The sequence below is a fragment of the Cibotium barometz genome, chromosome 25 (assembly GCF_041138505.1).
Source record: "Cibotium barometz isolate CiBa-2024 chromosome 25, ASM4113850v1, whole genome shotgun sequence".
Classification (NCBI taxonomy): Eukaryota; Viridiplantae; Streptophyta; class Polypodiopsida; order Cyatheales; family Cibotiaceae; genus Cibotium; species Cibotium barometz.
In genome coordinates, this window is record NC_141070.1 from 34786869 (window position 1) to 34814460 (window position 27592).

A 27592-nucleotide genomic window follows, 5' to 3' on the forward strand; every position below is an offset into this window, starting at 1 on the left:
CATGTGCGCAGGCTGGACAGCCATCAAACCAGTGTGAAAACACTTTATTGAGTGTGAAAGCATTTAATGATGAAATTCAGTCGTGGGCTGTCCTGAAGCCAGCCGACTGCATGAAGGGGGGGGTATAAATACCCCAGCCCATAATCCCATTATTCATCTCACAATTCACCAAGAGCCTCAAGCATTCAAGGGCCAGGACAGCCAAGGGTTTGCTAAAGCTAAGGGGTGAAGGACTGAAGGTCAAGGGCAGGTTTTCCAGCCAAGAAAAGGTCAAGTACTTTGTATTTGTTTCAGTTTTACATCATTCTAATAAAGCAAATACACCATCCGTGGTGGGGGCCCTACAAAGGGTAATTGGGACCCAATACTGTGTCCTTCTCCATCTTCCCTTTCTCTCTCTATTTTCTGCACATCGTCTTTCAGTTGTGCGTTAATTCCGTCGCGAAAAGAGTGCTGTTTTCTGAGTTTTGAAGTACCGATCCTTCTCCGAAGCTTCCGCATATTACAGTGGTATCAGAGCCTACTTCAAGGACAAAGATTCAGCAAAGAAAACCAGAAAATTTTTTCGCTCGTGTGGTTGGTTTTTAGACGCCGGTGGACTACCCCTTTCGGAGTGACTCCTGTCCCTCGAAGGACGGTTGGTTTTTAGCCTCCGGAAGCCTCCGGAAGTCTCCCACACAGATAGTGGATGGTCAGATTGCGGTCCGGAAAGGAACTGCATATTCCCGCTATGGCGAGCTTTGGCGACGAGAGAGAACCAGAACCATGGGACCAGAGTGCACCAGGCAGCCCAGCTAGGGCACCCGGCTTGAGTGTACAAGACATGTTCCAGCAGATGATGCGAGCAATCGCAGACCAGACAACCAAGTTGGACGAGCAGAAGGCGCGGATTTTGGCTCTGGAGGAGCGTTCTCGCTCTCCAGCGTCGCGTTTTCCATCTCCTCCTCCCTCTCCTTCCGTACCCCAGATACCAGATCCTCGTCACAGGGACCCTCTTGAGGGGTCACAGCCGCAGTCAAGCTCCTTGCTTGAGATGCAGATACGGGCATTGGAGATTCGACAACGAGAAGACGAAGCCATGCGACGAGTGGAACACGAGCGTTACCTCCGAGCTTTGGACGCCAGATTGACACCGGCGGCGCCCTCGAATCCTTTTCCCGAGAAAATGAACTTCAGTAAGTAAAATGGTAAACTCGATCCCACTACTCTGTATTCATGGTTACATCAATTTGAAGCTTACTTTGCCGCAGTTAGGAAAACAGATATTGACAAAGTGATCTTAGCCAGTTGGTATTTGGAAGGTGAGGCCATTCCTTGGTGGACTCAGTGGGCTCATGCCCACACCAGATCAGGTATGGCAGCTTATGGGTGGGACGAGTTCGTCCGTGACCTTAAGCAGCGGTTTTTACCGCCCCACTACCTTGAGCGACTCGAAGACGAGTTCAGGGGTGCGCGACAGAATGCGCAACCAGTCCTTCAGTTTGCCAATAGAATTTCGACCTTGTGTCTACAATTAGGCTTATCTGATGCGGACAAGAAAGGGCAGTTTTTGTATGGCCTGGACACGCAAATCCAGTGGGAGGTGCGTATGTTTAGGCCAGCCACCTTTGAGGACGCACTCTCGCTTGCGCAGAGTGCAGAAATGAAACACAATGGTGGCAAGCCCAAGACTTCCCAGCCGGCTTCTCCCAAGGCTAACGCCTCGGGGGGCAAAAGCCAGAACCAGACGGGATCTTCCCCAGGACAGAGCCCGGGAGCCTCTGGCTCCAAGAACTCGAACAATGCGTCTAAGCTTACTCCAGACCAGAAAGCGGAGGCAGGCAAGACAGGTGGCAAGTTGAGTGCTGAGGAGCTTGCTCAGTACAGGAAGGAGGGTAGATGTTACGTTTGTCACACAAAAGGACATACTTCTCGGGATTGTCCGAAGAAGCCTCCAAAGCCCGCCGCCGCCTCCACAGCTTCCGTGGTGAGCACAGCTCCCACACAGACCCCAGCGGCTACCCCTAGTTCTTCAACCCCCGGTGCTTCAGTTGGAGCAATTATTAGCCGGGAGCTCGAAGATAAGCAGAAGGGCGCCCATGACCAGGAGTATGAGTGCAACGAATTGCTCAAGTCCTTTGGCTACATAGGTGGCCAGAGAGTCGTTGTCTTGTTTGACAGCGGCAGCACGGAGGATGTGATCACGGAAGAGGCCGCTAGGCGTGCCCGCTTCGAGCTCACTCCGGTGGACAAACAAGTTGAGGGTTTTAGCACAGGTATGACTACGAGCGTCAAGTATGAAGCTCTAGGTGCTAAATTAGTCATTCAGGGCATAGAGTTTGTGCGTGATTTTATGGTTGCCCCTCTTGTAGGAGCAGACATAATTTTGGGTATCCAGTGGTTTCACAAGTTTCTTCCTGATGTCAAGTGGGACAAGCACACGTTCCAGATCGATCGGAATGTGTCAAACACCCCTGTGACCATTAAGTGTGAGCCAGGTATTCCAAACTTTCCGCTCATAAGCCACTTGCAGGCTAAGCGAGCAGTCAGGAAAGGCGCACAGTGTGCGATGATTTACGTCCAGACAGCCCAGACAGTGGCCAGTGCTTCCGAGAAGTACTCGGTTCTCCATGAAAAGTTCCAGAAGATTTTTCTTCGGGACAGTCTCCCTCCCCAGCTTCCCCCGTCCAGACCGGAGGATCACAAGATTGACCTCCTCCCAGGCTCGGAACCCCCGAGCAAGTTTCCGTATCGCCTTTCTAAGGCAATGGAATCGGAGTTGGACCGCCAACTCCAAGAATTGTTGCAAGCTGACTTCATCCGCCCCAGCGTGTCGCCATTTGCAGCACCGATCTTATTTGTCAAGAAGAAAGATGGGTCTTCTCGGTTGTGTGTCGATTATCGTGCACTCAACAAGCTGACTATCAAGAGCAGATTCCCGATGCCTCGAATTGACTATATTCTCGAGAGGCTGAATGGAGCTAAGGTGTTCTCTAAATTGGATTTAAAGAGTGGGTACCACCAGGTTCGGATTGTTGAGGGGGACATCCCCAAGACAGCTTTCCGTACAGAACGGGCCCACTATGAATTTGTGGTCATGCCATTTGGTTTGACGAACGCCCCAGCTACATTTAACCGCATGATGATGCGTATTTTCCGGGAGTTGATTGGAGTGTGTGTGTTCATATTTCTGGACGACATACTCATATTTTCAGCTACAGTTGAGCAGCATGACATTGATGTGGAGAAAGTCCTTAAGTTGCTGGAAAGCAACGAGCTCTATATCAATGAAAAGAAGTCAGAATTTTATCTGTTCCAGGTACATTACTTGGGATATATAATCAGTGCCGAAGGCATTCGACTTGATCCGGCTAAAGTGGCCGAGATTGTTAACTGGGAAGTACCTCAGACTGCTTATGACATTAGATCATTTGTGGGTATATGCCAGGCATCTTCCACCCACATTGACAAGTTTTCTGATCTCTCGGCAGATCTCACCGATCTGCTAAAGGGAGTGAAAACAAGGAGGCAAAAGATTCGAATGACTCCACGAGCGTTGGAGGCATTCCAGAACCTCAAGGTGGCTTTATCAGAAGCGCCTTGTCTAGCCCTTGCCTCGTGGGACGAACCATTTCAGGTGATCACCGATGCGAGTAACATCGCAATTGGAGGTGTATTGCAACAGAATGGTCATCCAGTAGCTTACATGTCTCGTAAGTTACTGCCCGCTGAAAAGAACTACTCAGTCTATGATCGTGAACTCCTAGCAGTTATACAGGCCTTGAAACATTGGAAACATTTCCTGTATGGCCGTGACTTCGAGGTTCGCACTGACCATCAGGCATTGCGCTGGATTCAGACGATGCCAAGTGCACAGTGGAGTGATCGACAACACCGCTGGAGTCAGATATTCCAGCAGTTTGGTGGCATGATTGAGTACCTTCCAGGAAAGGCCAATCCAGTGGCCGATGCTTTGAGCAGGAAGGGACAAGTATCTACGATTCAGACCACTAGACTAGACCTTGTTGGTACAGGACTAGAAGACATGAAGCACACGTACGCGGATTCCGAGGAATTCGGTACACAGTGGGAACAGGCATTGGATGCCACAGGACCATGCCATTTTCTGATACGCGATGGTTGGCTTTACTACAAAGGCCGACTGTGTGTCATGAAATCATTCCGGGCAGCTCTTCTCCATGATGCCCATGACGCCATTACAGGTGGTCATAGGGGCATGAATTCGACTCTGGAGAAGTTAGAACGGCAATACTATTGGCCAAAGATGAGGCGTGATGTGTTTACATATGTACAACGCTGTGACATTTGTCAAAAGGTGAAAGCTCCTCATGAAAAGAAGATAGGGTTGTTACAGCCTTTGCCAATTCTTGAGGGTCCTTTCCAAGACATTTCGATGGACTTTGTCACAAATCTGCCTCCCAGTCCGAGTAAGCGTAATACACAGTGTTTGACTATTGTTGACAGGTTCAGCAAATTTGTGATGCTTATTCCTTGCAGGGCCAATGTGACCGCCGAGGATGTTGCCCAGCTATTCATTCGGCATTGGTACCCGATTGGTGGGATTCCTAGGACCATAGTGTCAGACCGAGATGCCAAGTTTACCAGTCATTTTTGGAGGGCATTGTTTGATAATTTTGGTACTAAGTTGAATTTTTCCAGTGCATTCCACCCACAGACAGATGGCCAGACAGAGATATACAACCAGTTGGCCTTTGATGTGCTGAAGTGTTATGTCCACGATCAGCAAGGTAAGTGGGAATCGTTTTTGCCTTTAGTTCAAGCTGTTTTGAATGACTCTTTTTCTTCAGCTATTGGCAGGACTCCATATGAGGCAGCGTTTGGAAGGCCTTTCCAGTCGTTGTTAACCAGGACGTCGTCTTCAGTACCGGAGGCGAACAGAGTGACGGAGTCTTACCAGGAGATACTAGAGTCCGTCAAAGACAGATTGGCTAAAGCGCAAGAGGCCTACACTCGACAGGCCAATAAAGACCGAAGGGACATGAAGTTTTCGGAAGGAGATTGGGTATATCTTCGGATTATGAAGCAAAGATTGAAGCAGGTGGGCAAGCGATGCCCAAAGTTGTCTTTCAGGAGCTTCGGACCATTTCCCATCCGGAAAAAGATTAATGAGGTGTCTATGCAGTTAAAGCTACCACCGAGTTGGACTATGCACGATGTATTTCATTTCAGTTGGTTAAAGCCATATGCAGGTCCACCCCCTTCAGAGGTCAAAGACGAAGCGGAACCAGACATCATTGATGAAGCAGAAGTAATGGTTCCAGAACAGATCCTTCTGCACCGTTTCAAGCATGGCTCAGGCCGAAGACTACGACAGTTCCTCACGAAGTTTCAAGACCGAGGAACTCATGAAGCGGTATGGCTCGACAAAGAATTTTTCGAAGATTATCCGGCTTTATTGACGGATTATTTGGAGGCTATGCAGCTTCCGTCAAGTTAAGCAGAAGGGGATGTCACGTGCATCCCGCACTTGGATGCCACGTAGACATTCTGTACAGTAGGTGCAGGACCTGGGATGGTGAACTGGTCCCATGTGAGCCCAGTCCGGGACGAGTCAGCCAGGGAACCATCTCAGTCGTCCGAGGTCAGGTGTGCATTGTCCTGCACATGAGTCCAAGGTCAGGTGTGCATTGTCCTGCACATGAAGCAGTGCCAGTCCGCGCTGTGAGTCTCCCTCTGGAATGATGTCAGATGTGCTGTGTATCTGGTTTTGCAACTGGATGCCAGGCCTCTGTAGGCATGTAGTTTGCATGTAGAGATGGGGCCAGCCCATAGGGCTACCCCAGGGCAAGGTTTTGCATTGGCATACTTAGTATGGGCATGGGGGAGGTATAGAACCACCCCCAAGGGGCCAGGAGGGCCCAAGATATTGCCCACCAGCCAAGGCAAGGGCTGGAGGGGCAGTCGGCCAGCTCCAGAGCTCCTGGACAGGCAGCCGACAGAGACTAAAACCCTAACAGCAGGCGGCCAGGTGTGGGGGGGCAGTCCCACACCCATGCGCAGCATGCCCAGCAGCCAGGGTGCTGCCCAGAACATGTGCGCAGGCTGGACAGCCATCAAACCAGTGTGAAAACACTTTATTGAGTGTGAAAGCATTTAATGATGAAATTCAGTCGTGGGCTGTCCTGAAGCCAGCCGACTGCATGAAGGGGGGGGTATAAATACCCCAGCCCATAATCCCATTATTCATCTCACAATTCACCAAGAGCCTCAAGCATTCAAGGGCCAGGACAGCCAAGGGTTTGCTAAAGCTAAGGGGTGAAGGACTGAAGGTCAAGGGCAGGTTTTCCAGCCAAGAAAAGGTCAAGTACTTTGTATTTGTTTCAGTTTTACATCATTCTAATAAAGCAAATACACCATCCGTGGTGGGGGCCCTACAGAGGGTAATTGGGACCCAATACTGTGTCCTTCTCCATCTTCCCTTTCTCTCTCTATTTTCTGCACATCGTCTTTCAGTTGTGCGTTAATTCCGTCGCGAAAAGAGTGCTGTTTTCTGAGTTTTGAAGTACCGATCCTTCTCCGAAGCTTCCGCATATTACATGATACCTGGTTAGCAAGGGACTTATGTGTACGCCAAGGGTCATGTGGATTGGCACATGTTTGTGTGCTTTGAGCTTGGATTATGATATCTGGACTTATGGGACTGATTTTTCTCGCCCATTTACTTGGGACATGATTATGATATCTGGACTTATTGGAATCACTATCTCCCCATACAGAGGCCAAGAGGTTCATTGTTCATCTCACCATGCATGTGGATTCATGTTGGGATTGTGAGAGGACAATTCAATGAACACTCCACCATACACGTGGATTCGTGTTGCGATTGTGGAGTGAGTATTTCATTGTTTCCACACCATGCTTGTTGATCAGAGTTGGGATTGTATGGGAGAACATGGGAACTGTTGGGATTGGGAGAAAGGATTGCCAGAACTATGGAGAACCAGCTTTTCTGTCACCATGGTTTGTGCTCTTGAATGGTACTAGTTTGTGTGCATAGCACATGTTTCTGTGCGAGGCACTAGTTTCTTGGCATATGATTATCTCATTGATATTGGTGATTGAGACACAATTGGCTCTTGTGCGCCTGTGTCTAGCATATCTTCCACGGAATTCTCGCCCATTTATTTTGGGACATGATTATAATATTGCTATCATGGAGACTTATTTAGGCTCACCCATTTCTTTGGGACATGGATTCTTTAGTTATATTGGATTTTAGAGACTATCTCGTCTCGCCCACTCGATGGGACATGATTCTATCTTGAATATATGGCTTGAAGCTTAAAGTTGCGGACAACTTTTAAGAAGTTGGGGAGGATGTCACTAGCCTGGACATTTCCCAGTATGAAAGGAGTCTGGTGGACTCCAGGACGTCTAAATATTTGGAAAGTACAAGCTTTGGGAATGGGGGATTATCCTAGAATACAAAGGACCACACTCCTAAAATTTAGGAAAGCTGCTATTTTTGGCCCGACTCCAATGGAAATTCTGTGCGCGTCATTACATCTGGGATTGAGCAGATACCAAGAGTTGGCAAAGTGCCTATGACAGAATGTCTACCAATTGGGATATTTTTAGAGAGAAAGTTTATGGAAGGACCCATCTCTTGGATTGGGACATGTGGCAAGAAAGTGGACCAAAGTGAGACAAGTGGCGTGACACTTGTTAGAAAGTGGATCAAAGTGAGACAAGTGGCCTCACACTTGTCACTTCAACTATTGTGTGGCTCTCCACTTGTCATTGTAGCCTTCTCTTGCCATTTTAGCTCATGGGAGGCCCAAATCTATAAATTGGAGCCCTCTCTCTTCATTAATAGAGGCTCTCTTGTTGCACACTAGCCTCTACCACCGTCGAAGGCTTCCCTAATGATGGCTACTCTCTTTCTCTCTCTCTCTTGAAGGCTGTCCATGAAGAATACCGGCTCTTGGGGACTGTTTTGGAGGCTTCCATCGCGAAGAAATACTGAAGGCAAGGGTATTTAATCATTTATTATGATTTCTAGCCATTGTACTTGTTGTACCAGCCTTTGTACCTGTTGTACGAGCCATTGTACTGGCTATACCAGTCCTTGTACTTGTTGTACCACCCATTGTACCGACTATACCAACTTCTGTACTTGTTGTACCAGCCACTATACCTGCTGTATCAATCATTGTACATGCTGTACCAGCATTTGTACTTGCTGTATTTGTTGTACCAGCCATCGTGCACGGACTGTACCAACCACTGTACTTACTGTACTAGTCACTGTACCGGCTGTACCAGCCATTGTACCTACTGTACCAACTGAATGGAGAGTTGTACTTGCTGTATCAGCTCTATTGCATGAAGACCCGTGGTTTTTGGGAAAGAATCAGTACCCACACGGAGGTATATGGATTATGTTGTTGGCTTGGCATTTCTACAGCCTATGTTCTGCCTTGGTTGCCTCGTGTTGGGCTGTGTTATGGCATTTGTATATGGATAATCCGGCATCTCCCGTGGGGAGAGTAAGGCCCTCAAAGCTTGTACATGATATTATTCTCCTTGGGTAATAAAATACTCCAAAGGGGGGGGGGGGGGGGGGAGGGGGGTCGGCCCATTCCGGCAAGCTCCATTTTCAGCATTTGTGGATGTTTTGTCCAGCTTTTATGTTTTATGCAAAGTGATGATGGATATGTGTTAAGGTTGTGGCCATGCTTAAATGTTAATATGCATTGATGGTATCAACAAGTATGTCTAAGGTCCTAGTCCCCCGGGCGCCGCGAGTTACATTGGTATCAGAGCATAGCCTTCCTTGGAAGTGGAGGCTTCCTTCTCTCAATAAGGAAGAGAAAAGATCACAAGTGGGGACCACATTTACCATCATTGCTATTAAGCATGGCTAGCCATTTCAGAGCCTATGAAGCATGAGCAGTAGACAGCTTGTTGATCTAAGGATTTATGAATTCACAAAATTTATCTTGGAAGTATGGAGTTGGCTTTATGTGCACACGTTTAGCAGTCTTTCCATATGGATATTGTGGATTATATTATTAAGCTTACATAGCTTTGACGAAGGCTGCCTTGTCAAAGGAGTTTGAGATGATCGACTTAGGCTTACTCCATTTCTTTTTGGGATTGGAGATTTGGCAGATTTAGAGGGGGTTCTTTGTTTCGTAGTAGCAGTATGTTCATGAGTTGCTGGAGACCTTTGGGATGGAGAACTGCCAGTCTATTTCTTCACCGATGGACCCGAACACCAAACTCAGAGTTAATGTTCCTTTTGAGCAGGTTGATGCCTCCTTGTATCGGAAGCTTGTTGGTTCATTGATTTGGTTGCTGAACACCAAATTGGACTTGAGCTTTCCAGTGGGGTTGTTGAGCTCATTCATGCAGACACCTTTGAAGACTCATTAGGACGCAGGATTGCGGATCTTGTGGTATCTGCAGGGTAAGAAGGATCTTGTACTCTTCTATGACACTAGAGGGGGAATGATGGACCGAGTCAGACTCCGAGATTGGATTGACTCAGATTGGGAGGAGATCCAGACACGAGGAGATCTACATTAAGCTATGGATTTATCCTTGGCTCAGGAGCTATTTCTTGGAGCAGTAAGAGGCAACCAACTATTGCCTTGTCTTCTATAGAGGCAGAGTACCGGGCTGCTTGTGGTGAAGCAAGTGGTACAGTAGTATCATTATTTTACGCCGCCATACATCCTAGGTAAGCTCTCGCACTTCTCATAGATCTAGGGTTTCTACCTCCTTCTGTACATTGTTGGTGTCATTAGTTGTCACTGTCGTACATCTTGGGTACGCTCTCGCATCTCGCACTTTACACGGTTTTAGGGTTGTTGCCTATGTAGTGTGAGGGCATGCCGAGAATGTACGGCAACATAAATGTCTGATACCAATGTCATTAATTTGTGCTGCCGTACATTCTCGGCATGCCCTCACACTACTCATGTGTGCAGCTTCCACTTTCACCACATGAGTATTTTGAGAATTGTATTCAATATATAGTCTAAGGAGCTAATAATAGTGCATACAAATTTAGACTTGCTTTTTCACTTTTACAAAAATAGCTCAAGGACTAGAGCTTGTTCACACACTAAGTGTAAATAACCAAAAATCTTCTAACATATGTGCTAATAATATAGCAACACCACACACAAGCGTGCATAAAGGCACATAGCTAACAAAATAATACGAAATAATAATAATCCGAGATGATATAGACAAGATCCAAACGTTAATACATTAGTTGTTCCAATTAATTGTTATCTCTACAACAATTAATCTCAATATGAAACGTCGATAGGCATAAACACAACATACACTCGCCACTTGTTATACTACGATGAGAGTATCATTATACACATCATGTAGCATGGCGTGTATTACCACTTGTTACACTTCAATTAGCATGGCACATCAATTGCATAAACCACTTGTTACACTTCGATCGTGTGCAGTTGTCTAGCATAGTCCACTTGTTTCACTTTAATCACACACAGTTGTCAAGCATGACACTACTTGTTACACCTCAACAACATACATCCATCAAGCATGGTCTCAAGCTATATCAATAACATTAGATAACTAGTATTTAATGTGGGGTCACCCATGATACCAATTCACTAGGATGACACAGTTGTCAGTAGCATCTTGGCGTTCCCGTTCAACTAAAGGATGGACATTATGTATCATCTCTCCTGCTTGGATAAGCAACGAGTAAAGGAGATCAAAATCTTTTAATATACAAATTCTAGTATCTTTTCTAATTATGACAGATAGATAAGGTATTAAGGATTGCTTATAAATTCTAGTGTCCCATACTACCATAAATTATCTCACATAAATCTAGGGATAAGTATGCATCAGAATCTTTCACACATGATTAATCTTTGTGTTTCATACCACAAGACTAATACATAGTGAAAAATTCAAGAAGTTCTACTTTTGATGCATAAAAATTCTCCTTCAAATTTACTAAAACTTTGAAATAAAATTTGTTGTTAAAATAATCAAATGAAATGAATATGTTACCTTAGGAGTCGGAATACTTGTTGTATTAGGGATATTCTTCTTCATCATCATCGATCATGTTTATTCTATGTGAAATATACTTTGATTTTCGTGGACAATTCGATGTAATATGTCCAATCTCATTGCACATGTAATACTTCTTTGAATCATTTTTATTAGCTTGTTGTGATTTATCATCCTTGGTGTGTCAATACTTGTGTTATTGTCCTTGAGAGGTTTATCAAATGTTTTTGGAAAGGTTTTAGGCTTCAAGAACTTTGATGTTGAGATTTGAGTTGTCATTGCTTACTTAGGGATGCTGTTTTTCTTTTCACAATTTAAGGCTAAGAAAATAGCTGAGCTTAGAGAGTGCAGTCGAAACATGTTTACTTTTGATCGAATTGTGGATTTCAAACCTTCTATAAACTTCTTTCTTTGATCCTTAGTGCGAACTTTCTCAATTACTTGTATTTGTAGCAAAGTCAAAATCTATCCACATAAGTGGATATATTCTCTTTCTCAAGTTATCAGAAGATGGACCATCATTGTCTAGCTCTAGCTTTGTATTGTGAGGGCAAGAAATCTTTCTTAATGTGCTTTTTAAATCTCTTCTAAAATTTAGGTTTGTGTTTATTGGTTTTAATAACGTTCCACGACAATGCTGCACTGTCCACTAAATGATTGGTTGCACACTTGATTTTGTTGTCCTCAGAGACTTTTCTCCTCGAAAAGCAATCATCAAGTTGACTAAGCCAAGCAAGCATCTTTCTTGCCATCAAAATTTTGAAAGATAAATGCTTTGCAGCTAATTTTTTTCTCTTTTCTAGACTCCTGAGCTCTAAGAGTAGCTTACATGGTTCTTTGAATTTGGTCACCTTCGGAATCTGAAGATGTATCACAAGCATGTCTATGCCTCTTCTTGCAGGATAACGTGTTCTTAGATCCATTCTCAACTTCTTCTCAACTAGAATCAGTGACTGAATTTGCTCTTGAATGATGAGAGGTAGAGGATTCATGATGAAAGAGAGATGTGGAAATTTTAAATGTAGAAATAATAATAATACTTAGCTTTCATCCGTAATTTGTAAGAAGGTGAAAGCTTGTTCAAGTCGTACCATGAGAAGAAAAATTGACAAGGACTAAGAGACCGTCGAGTAGTATCAAAGCGGGCATGAACTTAAGGAGCTCGAGAGACTCAGACCTTGAATTTTTCGATGGCTTGTAATGCAGGTTGCACAATTTGCTAGAATTCCTTTAGTTGAGAGCTTTGATGACGATTTGGAAAATCCCCTTGGTGAAACAATAGTGCTGCAAACCTTTAAGAAGTAGAGATTGGAAATCCTTTAAATGACAAGGAGAGCACGTGGGGATGTAAATGCTTGAGGTTTTTAATATATGTTGTAAGAGAGAGGGAAATTGTAGGGCTTGAGGAGTTGTAAAAGCTTTGGGAGATGAGCTTTAGTATTATAAGCTTATAGTGTTTAAGCTTAAATAAAACAAGGCTTTATGGCTTGACTATAGAATCGACCAACGCATAGAGGAAACCGAGGCGTAAGCTTATAGTAGTATAGGCTTTGTTTAAAAGTAATAAGCTTTTACGCTTACAAAACTTAATGTTTAAGCTTTTTTTTAAAAGCGAGCCGTCGTCACTATCGCTATGGATGGAGAGCGAAAAGAAAAATAAAATTTTAACTTTAATAATCTCTATAACCTTGATTTGTTCTTGATTTAGCTTTAATCTAAGTTTAATTATATGCAATCAACCAATAAGCGATTTCTTCAAATTAATTTATGGATAACTCTCCACCTTTCATTATAGGTTTCTGTCATGAACAAGGGTTTAGCAATCTGAAAATTGGGCTTGAGTCTCCTTCAATTGCTGATTCCATTCGTACGATCGGATTATGGAGAGGTTAAGAAAATCTGAAAACCACTTTTCATTAAGAAGGGTGGCTTTTGGAGGCAAAGGTGACATAAATTGGTAGTCCTTGATCTTTGATCTTCATTCTATGGCTCAAAAAATTCTCATAAACCTTCTAAGCTTTATCCAAGAGTCCTTAAGCTTTTGTCTTTGTATCCTTTGGATTTTTGTGAGCTTCTCCCTATTCTTCAAGTGCAATTACCTATAGCTTTGATACCATTGTTACGGGACCTCATGTACTTCTTGAAAATTCAATCAAACTCACATATACATCAAGGAATAAACCATAGCTCTGATACCACTGTCACGGGACCCCATGTACTTCTTGAAAATTTAATCAAACTCACATATACATCAAGGAATAAATCATAGACTTGAATCAAATTGACAAGATTGAGCATAAAATAAAAACATCAAATAGAGCAGACATTACTATTAACACACTATTGGGTGCAATCTCCTCCTGATGTATGTAGCTCCCACTTTCATGACATGAGTATTTTGAGAATTGTATTCAATATATAGCCCAAGGAGCTAATAATAATGCGTACAAATTTGGACTTGTTTTTTCACTTTTATAAAAATAGCTGAAGCACTAGATCTTGTTTACACACTAAGTGTTAAATAACCAAAACTCTTCTAACATATATGTTGATAATATAGCAATGCCACACAGAAGCATGCATAAATAATATGTACAATCATTTGGTACATGGCCAACAAAATAATGTGAAATAATAATAATCAGAGATGATATAGACAAGATCCTCCATGTGCGACACACGCACTGCTTATCACCTATCTCACAAATGTTTCAATTAATTGCTATCTCCACAACAATTAATCTCAATATGAAACGTTGATAGGTACAATCACAACATATACCCACCACTTGTTACACTACGATGAGTATCATTATACACATCATCTAGCATGGCGTGCATTACTACTTGTTACACTTCAATTAGCATGGCACATCAATTGCATAAACCACTTGTTACGCTTCGACCGTGTGCAGTTGTCTAGCGTAGGCCACTTGTTTCACTTCGACCACACACAGTCGTTAAGCTTGATAGTACTTGTTTTATCTCAAAAACATACACGTATCAAGCATGGTCTCGAGCTGTATCAATAACACTAGGTAACTAGTATTTAATGCGGGGTCACCTACGATACCAATTCTCTAGGATGATACACTAGCGTCCGGGCATCTGCGTTTAGCTAAAGGGTGGACATTATATAACATCTTGGGTTCCCACATGATGGCCAGGTTGATAACGTCTCATTTCCAAAGCTTGTCCAAAAGTCCATAACTCCTCATAAATATGTAAAATAGTGATAAATGCTGGTAAATCCCAAAAATGGTGACATCATTCCTCTCTTCTAAACAGTTGTCCTCAAGTGTGAGAGGAGCTATATAATCCATTGCCAAGACTATCAAGTCCTGCATAATTCAAGAGTCCTCAACATCCACAAGAGAGTGGATGGAGGATTGATCATGTTGAAAGTTGTTGGGATTGGTAGCTTCTCGTGAGAACCATCTCTTAGCCCACGCTTATCTTGTCTCATTATGTGTCACACTGCCCATCACATCCTTTGTACGATGATATGTCAGACTCCCTATCACATCCTTTGTACATACGCACCTATATAGAGGTGTGGTCTCTTCCATTGTATTCACTCAATATCATTAATCATCTAGTCTCTTGTCATTGAGTCTAGCATTGAGTCTCTCTCCGTATTGAGTCTCTATCTGTCTCTTTCTCTCTTCGTGTGTAGCCATGGCTATGGCGGTCCAAGCTCTCCATCCGCCATAGCCAACAGTGTATCAGAGGAGCGTTCACTGCATCTGTTGAATTGAAGTCCTTGACCTAATGCGCCTGCACTGGTCTTCTCATTGTCAGCGCCACATCATTTTTTCCAATGCTCGGTCTTCGCTAGTATTCCAGCTATGCGCTACTACTTCCGGCACTTCTATGCAACTTTGCCATTGTCTTCTTGTGCTGCCACGTGCGCTTTCATTCATTGATGGCTTATCACACATCTCTCCAAAGCTTTTTACCAGTTGCTTCTTAGTTTCTGCCACATGCACCTGTTGAAGCTGTCCATTACTGTCGGCTGAAGTTGTAGCCTTGTGTGTGGAAGCGGGCGGAGCCCAGGCACAGGAAAGAGCTGTGAATCTTTTGACTTTCACCAGGATTAGTACTGACTTGTATGATTCCTTGAGAGAGCTGTGTGAGACCGATGCGCATTTCAATCGGTATTGGCTGCAGGTCTAGGCAAGAAGCTCTGTAGTTTTAGATCAAGACTCAGGCATTATACTACCTGTTAAGGTGGTTGGTAGTCATCAACACTTTATTTAGAATGGGTGGTTGTGCCGGGATAATAGAGTTTGAACATCGGATAGTGTTGATATTAGGAGGAAGATCTTATTTGAATATCATGACACTCCTACTGCAGGACATCCAGAGAGGTAACCAACTTATGATTTGATAAAATGGATGTTTTACTGGCCTAAGAGGAGAGCGGATGTCATGGCTATGTGGTGAAATGTTATCATTGTCAGGTAAATAAGACTGAATGCCTTAGGACTTGAACGGGGACGCCCGGATGCTACCGTGCCATCTTAGTGAATTGGTATCGTGGGTGACTCGTTAGGTTTTGTCCACAAGCAGGCTGCCTTTTGAACTGTGGAGATTTGGGTGACTAATGCAGGCTGAACAGCAGGGGTCTGAACAGGTCGGATGTTAAACGCAAGCACTTAGCTGGAGGTTGGGCTGATTTGCGTTGATTTCTGGCTGCTCTTGAGATGATTACTTGATGTCAAATGCTCTTGTAGGTGCTTGATTGCAGATCTGAGAGATGATTGAAGTGGGGAGAGGAGGGGCCTATTTATAGGGCAAATTGCCTTTTGCAAGCTGGTCGGCTTGCCTGACCTGCCATGCAACCTGCTTCTGTTGCCTGATCTGCTCAACCTGTCCATACTCCAAACCTGTTTGGCCACTTCCCGGTTTGCCTGAAGCTTGTCCATACATCTATCCAGCACTTGACTCTTGGCCTAATAAGTTGCTCGGAAAACTGTACACAGTTCAACTTCAGGTGGGTTACAAACCTGTGCTGATTTTCACTGATTGACTGTGCAAGACTTTGCATTGACTGATCCACCTGGGGCTTCGCATTGACTGACCTACCTTGGCCTACCGTAATGGCAAGTGGCAACATGTCCTTGGACTAGGGGTCACGAAATTGCTTAGTGCACATCTCTAACCCAAAATTATCCCAAAACTTGCCGTTATAGTACAGATGTCCACATGCCACCCACATGCAGCGCACGTGACAGGTGTAAGACATGTAGGTACCTTACACGCTACAAGAAGCCGATCCCCCGGCTTCCATTGTTTCTATTTACTTTACAATCACGTGTGTTTCATGTAAAAGCAAAAGCCCTAACCTAAAGAATAGGCTGACTCGAAGACTTAGGGCCTCTGTGGAGAGCTCGATTCAACCTGCTCATGGCTAGATCACATAATCTTACAATGTAGGAGGCAGTTACTCCTGTTGTTTTTCATGACAGTTGTACTAAAAGATCCTTCTAGATTCCCCTTCCCAAAGTTAGGGAAATAATCTGTAAGGCTGTGCAAAAGTGTGGCTTTGGATGACCACTTGTTTTAAACATGTCAGTAGATATGGTGTTTTTTTGAGCTTCTTGTGCTAATGGATGGGTGAGATACTTGCGGTTTCTTTGAATTATGCCAGCTGGTTTTGTGGCAACACAGATGGATTACAAAATGTATTGCGCACACTAATATAGCGGATGGTTTGCAGGAATGAAAAAGATCTCAATAAGCGTCAGGAAATGGTTCTAAGCCTCCGTGCTAGGATGAACCAGATGGCTATGAGCCTTAACTCCTCCCAAGCTTCGAATAGGTAACTCTTCTCTATTTAGTCTGTACAATTTAACAGCAGGTGAAGTTTCGGAAGCTAGGAAAAAGAGGATTTATCAGTGAAAACATTTTTGTCAATACTTGTTTTACCCCCTTGGTTGTGAGCATGTTCTTATAACCATTCAAAAACTCTTGGCTATACCTGTCATAGGAACAATCTTCTTGGACAAGATGGTGGTCATTTAGAGCCCAAAGAAAACAACAGGACATCAGGGCTCAATAACTCTGGTATCATCGGACTTCAACGGCAGATTATGAGGGGTATGCTTCGGATGCTTTCCTTCTTCTTTGTACGTACTCATGAATAGAGTGTAAAATATCGCTATAATAGATAAGTTCCAATCATTGGAATTTAGTAGGAGAGAACTCTCAGTGTCATGTATCATAGAACAACACTAAGTCTTTGGGTTTGATTTCGAAGTCTTTGACCCTTCAATCATGAAGCTTTTCTCTCTTCTTCCAGGCTAGCGTATAATAGCGCTGGTGCATACCTCTCAGTCTCAGTTGAGTCACTCTCTGAAGTAAATGTTACGTAGCATTCATGCTTTCCAGCCGTCAAACTGTATCACAGCTTACTTCCATCCTGGAAGATAACATTACCCATATACCATCTTTGGGTAGTCTTCACCTGTCTCAGCCATGCGGTCCCAAGATAATAGGATAAGCAGACCTATCTGCTTTTGCTGGAATTCCATGGAATTGAGTAGGCACCTTTCCCCCATGCACATCAATCTCTTTTTTTTTCCCCGCGAAAAAGATCCTTCTTTTAGTTACTGAACAAAACAGCCATAATGGCCAAGTACAAACTCAGCTCCATAGAGGGGAGCGAGAATCAAGAGAACTGAAAAAAGGTGAGAGGATGGTCTTCTCCCTCAGCTGGCGGCTCTAGGGGGAGAAGGCTACCTCATACAATTTTGGGGCGGAGGGGAGGGGGTGGGGGGGGAGGGGTGGGGTGGGGGGAACAACCACACAAGGGGTCTATAATGCCAAGTGGGCTCACTACCACGGTCAGTGAGAAAAGGACCATGACGCCAAATCCTCAGGAATGCCTTGCAGCGCTTCCGCATGCGGTGTAACATGGGTGCTTGGGGAAGCGTGTTTATGAATTGATTAATTGTGATTAGCACCTAATCAAAGACTTAAACCCAGTTCAAACTGCTTCTTCTTCATGCTCAATACACAATAGAGAGAGATGACCTATTCTACCATGTATTACTAACATGAAATGTATACAATGCTGAATAGAGATACTCAATGGTAGCACTACTCTTGAGTGCTCGATGACTCAATGATGATCAATGACTGAATATGGCTAAAGCCTAGACACCTATTTAACGTTGGTGAGTTGGTTACCAACTCTACCAACCCTAATATTAAATAATAATATCCAACTAGGTGTGTCCACACAAAAACCCAGTAACTCTGTCCACATTGGGCTGCCCATTGGGTGCCTGGACAATATTACGAAAATCTTGTAGAATAGCCCTTACAAACACATAAATCTGGCCACATACTAGACCTCTGAGCTGGCCAATGGGTAGAAGCATGTCCACGTGACATCCCCTTCTACGTAACTTGGAGCACGGGTGCAATTGATGCTCCACCGCTCCACCCCGGTATGGATCTTTTGGCGAACTTGTGCTCTGCTCCACACATCGGTTCAAACTCCAATAATATGGTTACTAGACCGACTATCTCCAATGATGTCTCCGCCACTGCCTTATTGGGAACTGTGGGCACTAGAACTAGCCCCTCTGTCTTTGGATGCTTAGCTACCATGGTAGACACCCATTGCGGAATTGCTCATCTATCACAAATCCCTAATTTCTCGGGCTTAAGATTAAACCATGTGCACGTACATGGCCATGGAGAGGTCATCATTTGACATGTGTGCATGGCATACTAGGTGTTCCGTTGACACGTACTATGGATGGATCCTCGGGAGCCCATTGACATGGAAGGATGTATTTCGAGGCGTCATTAGTAGATGGGGCTTCTTTCCTTGATGAGCTCAAATTGAAAGATAAGTGCTTGTGATTTGATATTTTGATTTGTATGTCTGGTTTTGAATGCTTGGGCAATGCCTGGTTAAAAAGCCTGTGATGTCGAGGCAATGGCGACGCCCTAACAGACAAGTGTGTTGTCACTCGTTTGCCTAATGGGACATTTGATGGGTTTTGCTGGTGGTGAGTATTTAGTTTAAAACCTTAATTCATATTGAGTGGTTGCCGGTTCACACAACACTAAATTTTTGAGCGGCCAAAGTTTTGTCCGGGCGGACACCAAATGTCCACCATCCTAGGTGGACAAAACTCGAAAGCCCCAAAATTTGGGCTTTTGGCATAGGAAACCACCTTATGACTCAGGGGACACATGGCACTACTTCCCACACGAGAGCACCTCATGCTGGCACCACTTCATTTTCTCTCTCCTCTCTCTAGGGAAAAAAGAAAATTTGTATCTCTCTTTCGTTTGGCTAAGAAAATTGATTTTGAGAGTTTTTTGATGAAGGAAAAACAATGATTCTTCTCTCAGCTATGAGAGTTCTTTGGGCAAATGACAAGAATGTTCATAGGTGTGAAGCTTCACTTGAGCCTTTGCCTGGGCCAAGGTGGTGAATGAATTTAAAACTGGTCAAGCATCTCAGTTTGATGGATTCATGCGTGATCACACGGGGAATGGGATTCCGTGGTGTTCTCACGGTGATGAAGGGCCGAGGGGTGCCGGTCAGTTGGAAGATATTGTTTGCTACTACTGTCTTCACTTGCATTGTGGAAAGAAGTGGTAGTTTGTCGAGGCTAGGTCTTGGGCTGCCAAGTGATGATGCTTGATGTATTTCACTTCTTAATGGTAATGAAAATGCCAATTTAAAAAGGGGGAGGGGGGACCAGCCCATCTTTTGGTCCCTAATGTTGTGCAAATGTGTCATGATGGAAAGAAGCAAATCTTCTGATGTATATTTGTGAAATGAGTGCTTATGCTGAATTCAATGGTTAATTACAGTGTTTAAGTGCAAATACTGTTGGTTTTTGGTACAGTGGTATCAGAGCCGTGTTTCCTTACTCTTCCAAAGAGAAGGACAACTCCTGGACACCAAGAAGTTTGCACTGTATTTGTTGGTTAGCATGACAAAAAGGATTAGTGAACACTCGCATGCCTATGGGAAAACATGATGAAAGGGGAGGAGGAGGGGGTCAAGGAAAGGGAATTTTGGTTGATGTTTTGAACCTACCTATGGTTCAACAGGCCTTAGAGGCTTAACATAAGAGTTTCAAGAGAAAAAGGATTTCGAGTTTATTGTTGCCCAAATGGGACATGTTGATATCAAGGTTCTTGCATATGCGAGGTGCTGAAAACCGTGATAAGGGCAAGAGTGTGATGCATGAGCCAGCCAGACTTGTCTCCCATCATGGAGAATCTCAACATGTTACTTCACATATGCACAAGGATATGAGGCTCATGTATAGAGAGCCATTCTTGGCATGCGCAAAGGAAAAGAGATAGATCTCTTGCTAAAGAATGTGTTGTTTAACCTGTTTCATCTAGAAGGCTTCATACTTTCAAGGAAGGTGATAAGGATGTGAAATTTGACATCTACAATGGCAAGAGAGACATTAGTAAGGCACTTGATAGCTTGAGGTTGCTTTTATTGATGGTGACTTTACAGAGAAGTCTATGCTTCCCCATGTGGGTATGCATCTCAAAGACATTGTGTGTGATTGGTGGATGGCTAAATGGGTCTTGCTTGTCCAATTGAAACATGAAACTATTAATGCATGTGGACAAGCTCACTCGGGTAATGCTTAAAGTTGCTCCCTTCTTGAAGATTACATAAGAGGAGAAGATGGGTAAGTTTGAGTTTGGTTTGCATCCTGTTATTCAAAAGAGAGGAGTTACATGAGAAAGGGACCCCTCGTAAATAAGAATTCAGTCAATAGAGGGCAAAACAAAGAGCCAATCAAGACCTGTCGTCCAAGGCTGGGCAATAGGAAAAACAGACAAAGGATAAAGATAGAAAGGATTTCCGGCCCAGATATGGCTTAGACAAGAAGCTGGGGGTAAGAATAATGTCCCAAACAGCAAGTAAAACAGTAGGGCAAATATTTCCAATGTGGCCAGAAAGGACATATGAAGAAGGATTGCCCACGGTTGCAAAAAGAGGGTGCCCCATAAGCATCAAAGCCAGCTACAAATGCTATTTCTGATGTGCATGGAAACACAGTGTAAGATCCTAAGAGTAGAGAGTTGCTCAAAACATGGAGAAAGGTTAATAATCATGATGCCTTGTTCCTTTTTGATGGTGCATCTATAGGCAATTTCATATCCGTTGATATTGGGAATAGAGTATGACTCTATTGGTACAAGCATGCAAGATGAAGTTGCTTTCCAAGGACTAAAGCACATGTGTCTCCTATCATTGGAAATCTCCGCATCTAGATTGGGGATTATGTTGATCATGAGGATTTCTTAGTGTGCACTGTCTCGTGTGCTAATGTGATTCTTGGCAGGCCTTGGAGATATCGCCATAACCCTCAGATTGACAATATAAATAAGAAACTTAGCTTATTAGAGTACAGATATATGTATACATGTAGGCACACCCGGTGCTACTAGCCCCCTTGTAAATCATATTGCTGTTCGCAAAGAAATACAGAGATCCATTGCTTGTTACTTGCTTTTTGTTAGAAATCGTGAAGAAAATGTATCATGCTGGATAATGATAGAATCGGTTTCCTTATCAAGTATCAAGATTGTTTTGTAGACTCTATACCAGGTCACTTACCTCCCCGAAGGCCTGAAGATCATCATATAGATCTTATACCCGGGAGTTCACCTCCTAACAGGCCACCATATAGAGTGCAGCTCAGCAAGAAGAGATCATGACACAAGTAAATGAACTCTTGGAAAAAGGGTTGATTCAGCCCAGTTCTTCGCCAAACTATTCTCCTGTCGTACTTGTCTAGAAAAAGGAAGGTACTTGAAGAATGTGTGTTGACTATAGAGCATTAAACAAGTCTTCAAACCTTTTGTGGTAGAATGTGATGCATGTGGAGACTGCATTGGAGCAATCTTGAATCAAGAGGGACATGCCGTTGCTTTTGAGAGTAGAAGGTTGCAAAATGTTGAACTCACATATGTTTTTTATGAGAAAGAGATGCTTGATGTGATCCATGCCCTAAAAATCTGGAAGCACTACTTATTAAGTGCCGATTTCATTGTTAAAACGGATCATCAGAGTCTCACGCATTTCCTCCCACAACCAAAGATTTCAGAAATTTTCTTTCCATGTTTCATTTTGAGATGATGCATACACCTGGAAAGAAGAATGTGGTGGCTGATGCTTTGTCTAGAAGGCCACAAATTAATGCTATTACTACTATTCATCATCATGACTTATCTGCTATGCCTCAAATGTATGAAAATGATGATGGCTGATTTTGAAATCACCACCCATGTACCAGAAATCAGCCTGCGGGAGGGTCTGACGAAGTGTGCTCCAAAAAGTGGCTCTGCTTGCTGCGGTGTTCGGTGCATAGAGGTTCAGGAAGCCCACTGTGTCCTCTCCAATCCTAATAATCACCCTCTGAGCTCTCCCAGTGACAATGGTGCTTTGAATCGATCACTGCGGGTAAGAGTTGCTCGCCAATGGAAATGCATAACCCACGCTTGGTCCCGGAGGGGCCAAAAGCATGGGACCAAAAGGTGTGATTCTTGCCTGGAAGAATCTTTATGCAACAAGTACGGCCCTAAGATAGATGAGGAAGAGAATGTCGATGGGTCCACCAACTACGGCTCTGTGAAGCTCCTCTCTGAGGATCCTGCGCCTCTGTAAACACTGTGGCCTTCCTAAACCCCAAATGTTCCATGAGACAATTCGCATAACTAAGAGCGGTGGGAAGTGAGTGAGCACATTAGTGATACGTAGATCATGTAGATGGTGTGAAAGCTCTATTGCTTGCCCGTGGATGGTGGTTGACACAAACTCCGTGCTCCATTCCGTCCCCGGGGCAATCGATAGAGGGAAGGAGAAGACTCTGGGGTGGAGGGCCTGGAGCGATACAAAACCACATATATACGGATGGGGGCCAACCGTCTCCTCGAAGACACCCGCTCCCTCGACAGCGAGGGATCGAAAAAAGCTATAGTCTACTGGTTATCCCGGGGGGGGGGATATAGTGAGAAAGAAAGAAAGAAAGAAAGATTTTATTAACGTCTTCCAAAAGACCGAACTCGGCCTATGAGACAAATCGGAGTACCTGTATGGGGTATCCTCTGTCATCCCAACAAATCGGAGAGATAGGGAGGCAGCAATGGTCATCGTTATAGGCTCAGAGAAATGGTGGATCAAGCTGCGAACTGAACTAGACTGCTGGCTCCTCTCTGGGTCAGGTGCAGCTGGCGAGTTTGCTCCAACGAGGTGGATGGGGGGGAAGAGGAAGTTGAAATGAAGCCGAGGGGGATGAGATGGAAGGAGCCAAATGGGAGTAAGCACAGAGAAAAAGTCGGGGGGGGGGGGGGGGGGGGGGGCGGCCACGGGGGACGAGGGCTAAGGAGGGAGCTCGGAGGAAGAAGGGTTCATTTGCGAGGGAGGGGGGGCTCAGGTTTGAGGCCGAGCCCCCTTGGGACTCTAATGGGTAAGAGGGAGTGCCACAAAGGCATGGAAGCAAAATGACATGTGGAATTGTCTCCGGACAGTTGTCTCCGGACAGGCTATGCAAATGCGAAGAGAAGGAATCCTTGCTGTCTGAGCTAGAACCGAGAGAACGTTTTTTTTTTTTTTTTTTGGGGGGGGGGGATTCAATCACTCTTCTAATAACACCACCTATCATTGGGAGGAGGGGAAAGATATTCCTTCTTGAGGCCAGGAAGACGCCATCTAGATGGTCGGATGCTGGGTCAAAGCCGTGCAGCCACCTCACAAAGAGGCCTGTGCCATACGCAGTGTGATGGGGCTGAGTTGCATGACTCCATCCAATGCTGCAGGCGAATGAAACTGAACTTGGTAGTAATCACGCCCCGAAGGATGAATATCAAAAATCTTGCCAGGATTGCCAATGAGGCTAGCTTGCAAAAGATCCTTGAATTGTCCAGGCTACCCACAATCTTGTAGACAAGGGTGGAGGCCTCGTCTGCAAAAGAACCCTGAGCTGTCTGGGCGCCGGCGGGAAGCTACCCACAATCTTGCAATCAAGGGTGGAGGCCTCCAAGGAGGCGATTGTCGAAGCGAGGAGCTGGAGATCCACTTCAGGAAAAGAAAGGCAAGGGACAGTGGCCTCGGTCGGAGGTGAGAGGACTAGACGTCGCCGACACTTGCTGAAGAAAGAACGTGCCTGAAAGCTGAGAACACATGACGAAGGGGTGAAGAGGATAGGGCTGAGGGAGATGAAGAGGATCAGGACAGCTTGAGCAGGCTGGCAAAGAAACCAAGGGCGGAGCGGGTTGGCGGGCAACCGAGGGGGAAGAAGTGGTGGAAAGGAGGACGGAATAGAGCGGGAGGAGGAACAGGGTAAGAGAGCGAAAAGAGGTGCAAAGGGAAAGCAGGCGCGAAGGAAGTGGCACAAGCCCGGAGGATCGGGATTCGAACATCTAGCCGCGAGGCGGCCTTTCCACCAACCCAACTTCATGACTTGGCTCCACCGGCCTTTCCACCAACCCAACTTCATGACTTGGCTCCACCGGCCCGTCGAGCGCGTCATCACGCGTTTACCTTGCGGGGTCTCACCCTTCACTTGCCTTCATACCCAGTCCGGCTCCACAGCCTAGACTCGGCTTGCCTTCCATCCATGATCCGCCGGCTCGGCCGCATCTCGGCACGGCTTGCTGTCCGCCGTTTCCACCGTTTCGGTCCCATTTCCACGTTTTGACAATCTCACTGTCAAGGCGGGGAGAGCAACCCCGAGAGGCACTCCACATCACAGAACCTCACTCGCAATGCGGGAGGCCTAATGTGCCTACCCGGTGCGTGAGGGCTTCTACGTGTGCCTAACATGTCCGTGCTATGCCGCTCCCTTGCAACTCATCCCCATATAGATGCATATTTCTTGGCACAGGCTAGCATACCCCCAAGGCACCATGGGGCCTTGGATAGTATTTCCACCTCACATTAGTGTCACAAGCCCGGAGGATCGGGACTCGGACATCTAGCCGCGAGGCGGCCTTTCCACCAACCCACTTCATGACTCGGCTCCACCGGCCCGTCAAGCCCATCATCGCGCGTTTACCTTGTGGGGTCTCACCCTTCACTTGCCTTCATGCCCTGCCCGGCTCCATGGCCTAGACCGGGACTTGCCTTCCATCCATGATCTGCCGGCCCAACCGCATCTCAGCCCATCAGCAGGGCACGGCTCGCCGGTCCGCCGTTTCCACGCTCCGGCAATTTCACCGTCAAAGAGGGGAGGGCAACCCCTGGAGGCACTCGGCATCACAGAACCTCACTCGCAATGCGGGAGGCCTAACGTGCGTGAGTGCTTCTACGTGTGCCTAACATGGGTCCGTGCTATGCCACTCCCTTGCACCTCATCCCCATATAGATGCATATTTCTTGGCGCGGACTAGCATACCCCCAAGGCACCATGGGGCCTTGGATAGTATTCCCACCTCACATACACCCCCCCCTTTATGGAATTGACACCCTCGTCAATTGCCTTCGAAACCAAAGGTCGAGTGTATTCACCTGGAAGTATGATCTTGTGCTGAGTGATAGAGATGGTAAATAGCCGCGGGAGGTCTTAACCTTGCTTTATAGCCATCAGCATACCCCAAGGCACCATGGGGCCTTGGATAGTATTCCCACCTCACAGGAAGAAACAGAGGGCGAGGGAGGCGGGAGGCTGGAGGCTGGAGGCTGGAGGGAAATGAGGAAGAGGTTGAGTGAACAGGAGGCGCTGGCAGGCAGTGAAGAGCAAACAGGGCAGTGTGCAAGACAGGGGAGGGAGGGAGAGGATGATGGTTGGTGGAAACGCACAGGCGAGGCAGCGCGAAAAGGGAGGGGGGGCAGATGCGCAGACGGGGGGGGCTCAGCTCTTGTCCGGATTGGTAGCTGTCTTTAGATTGAGATACATCCACTGTAAGAAGAATCCGGTTGTAAATCCAATACGTTTTGTAGGTAGCATCCTATTTTCATTTAAGATTATATCAATCTGGTCTCAAGAATGTTTTGGGGTCCAAACTACAGAAACTGGCCTCGCAGGTCAACCAAAGTATGGGCACGCAGACTCGGTCCACAATTGGGCATGTGGGCCACCCGCAAGAAGGGGACAAAATGTATTCTATAGATTAGTGACAAAAGTAACCTCAATGAGGGAAGTGGGGTTTTTGGGGAAAGTTGCAATGCGTTTTCTTTCATACCTGGATGTTGAGGCGGCTTTTGCACTGACACTTCCTCTCTTTCTAATATGACACAGAGCAGGATGAAGATCTCGTAAAGCTAGAAGAAACTGTTATGAGCACAAAGCATATTGCTTTGGCTGTGAATGAAGAGTTGGATCTGCACACGCAGCTTTTGGTAACTCCCTTATTAAAACAATGTAATTAAAAAGATTTTCCTGTATGGTTGACTCAAAAATCCGTGTCATGATTTGGCATGGCTGTTTCCTTGTAGGATGAGCTGGACCAGGATGTTGATGTCACTAACAATCGGTTAAAGGTCAGTGGTTGGCATATTAGCTTGTAGTTGTATCGCATGCACACATGAGCTTGAGTACACATAGGCACATGCATGCGGGCACATGAGTACTGTGAAACATTTTTGAATTTTTTGTGCAGGTTGTGCAGAGGCGGCTCGGCTTTTTAAGTAAGAAAGCAAGCAGTAACTGTTCACTTGTGTCACTACTATTAATGGCTCTTGCTATCGTCATCCTAGTACTGGTTATATTTTCTATTATAAGGTATTTATAAGACTCTACTCATTGAAGGAATGTGCTATGGGTCTTTTATGCCAACGATGGCATGAATGAAATTTGCCAAATTGTAATACTATATTCATCATGGGAGCTTTCATGTATCATTGGCTTTTCGCCGACGAACTTGTGTACCTAAAATTTGTACCAGGAATAAATTGTAAAATTACAAATGTGAACTACCATTAATTGCGAAGAAAACACTCATAGTGCATGTTATTGAGCTGCCCTTGCCCCTTGCCTGCCCATGAATCCCTCCATGACATGAAAAGTCAGAATGCAAGACTTGTGCAGGAGAAAGGAACTACAAGCCATTTGTTGTTGAACTTCCCGTTGCTTGCGTGGAAGCATAGTTATAGGAAACACTATTGAAAATGGAAATATGAGTAAATCAGATATTGAAACGGTAAATGCCATGTAAGGAGATGCAAGCAAGGGTGAGGAGAGGAGTGAAGTCTTAAAATTATTGTTGTAAGAGGTAGAGGCATTCTTTTAAGGAACCTATATTATCAGGATTCTTGTTGATATCTCTATTCGCTATCTGTTAAGAAGATGGTTCGCTTACCTCTCCGACATATGTTGTCAAGACTTTTCACCAAGCCAAGCTTGAGCTTAGCTCTAAGAGCTTAACTTGTGTGCGAAGAGCTCATTTGTTGCGTTATTCTTGTGCACATTGTCATGCCTTTGCAAATTTTGCTGCATTTGTCCTTTTAGAAGCTCAGGGTGGTGATTCTTGCTCCAAGAATTGATTGTTCTGCTATATGCCTAACCGCTCAAGATAGAGAGAGGAGAAGTAGAAGGAAAGTTGATTTCAGCAT

The 27592-nt window shown here is 45.0% G+C and overlaps 1 protein-coding gene across 1 annotated transcript in view; it reads left to right on the plus strand.

The window, feature by feature from the left end:
* The window catches only part of LOC147624491 (syntaxin-52-like), a 46286-nt gene extending 19339 nt beyond the window's left edge, over positions 1-26947 (plus strand). Inside the window, exons 2-6 of the mRNA XM_086819499.1 lie at positions 16757-16858; positions 17027-17136; positions 26280-26380; positions 26477-26521; positions 26641-26947. Of these exons, the coding sequence (XP_086675625.1) occupies positions 16757-16858; positions 17027-17136; positions 26280-26380; positions 26477-26521; positions 26641-26772 (490 nt within the window). The 3' untranslated portion in view covers positions 26773-26947. The remainder of the gene's footprint in view (positions 1-16756; positions 16859-17026; positions 17137-26279; positions 26381-26476; positions 26522-26640) is intronic.
* The last annotated feature ends 645 nt before the right edge of the window (positions 26948-27592 follow it).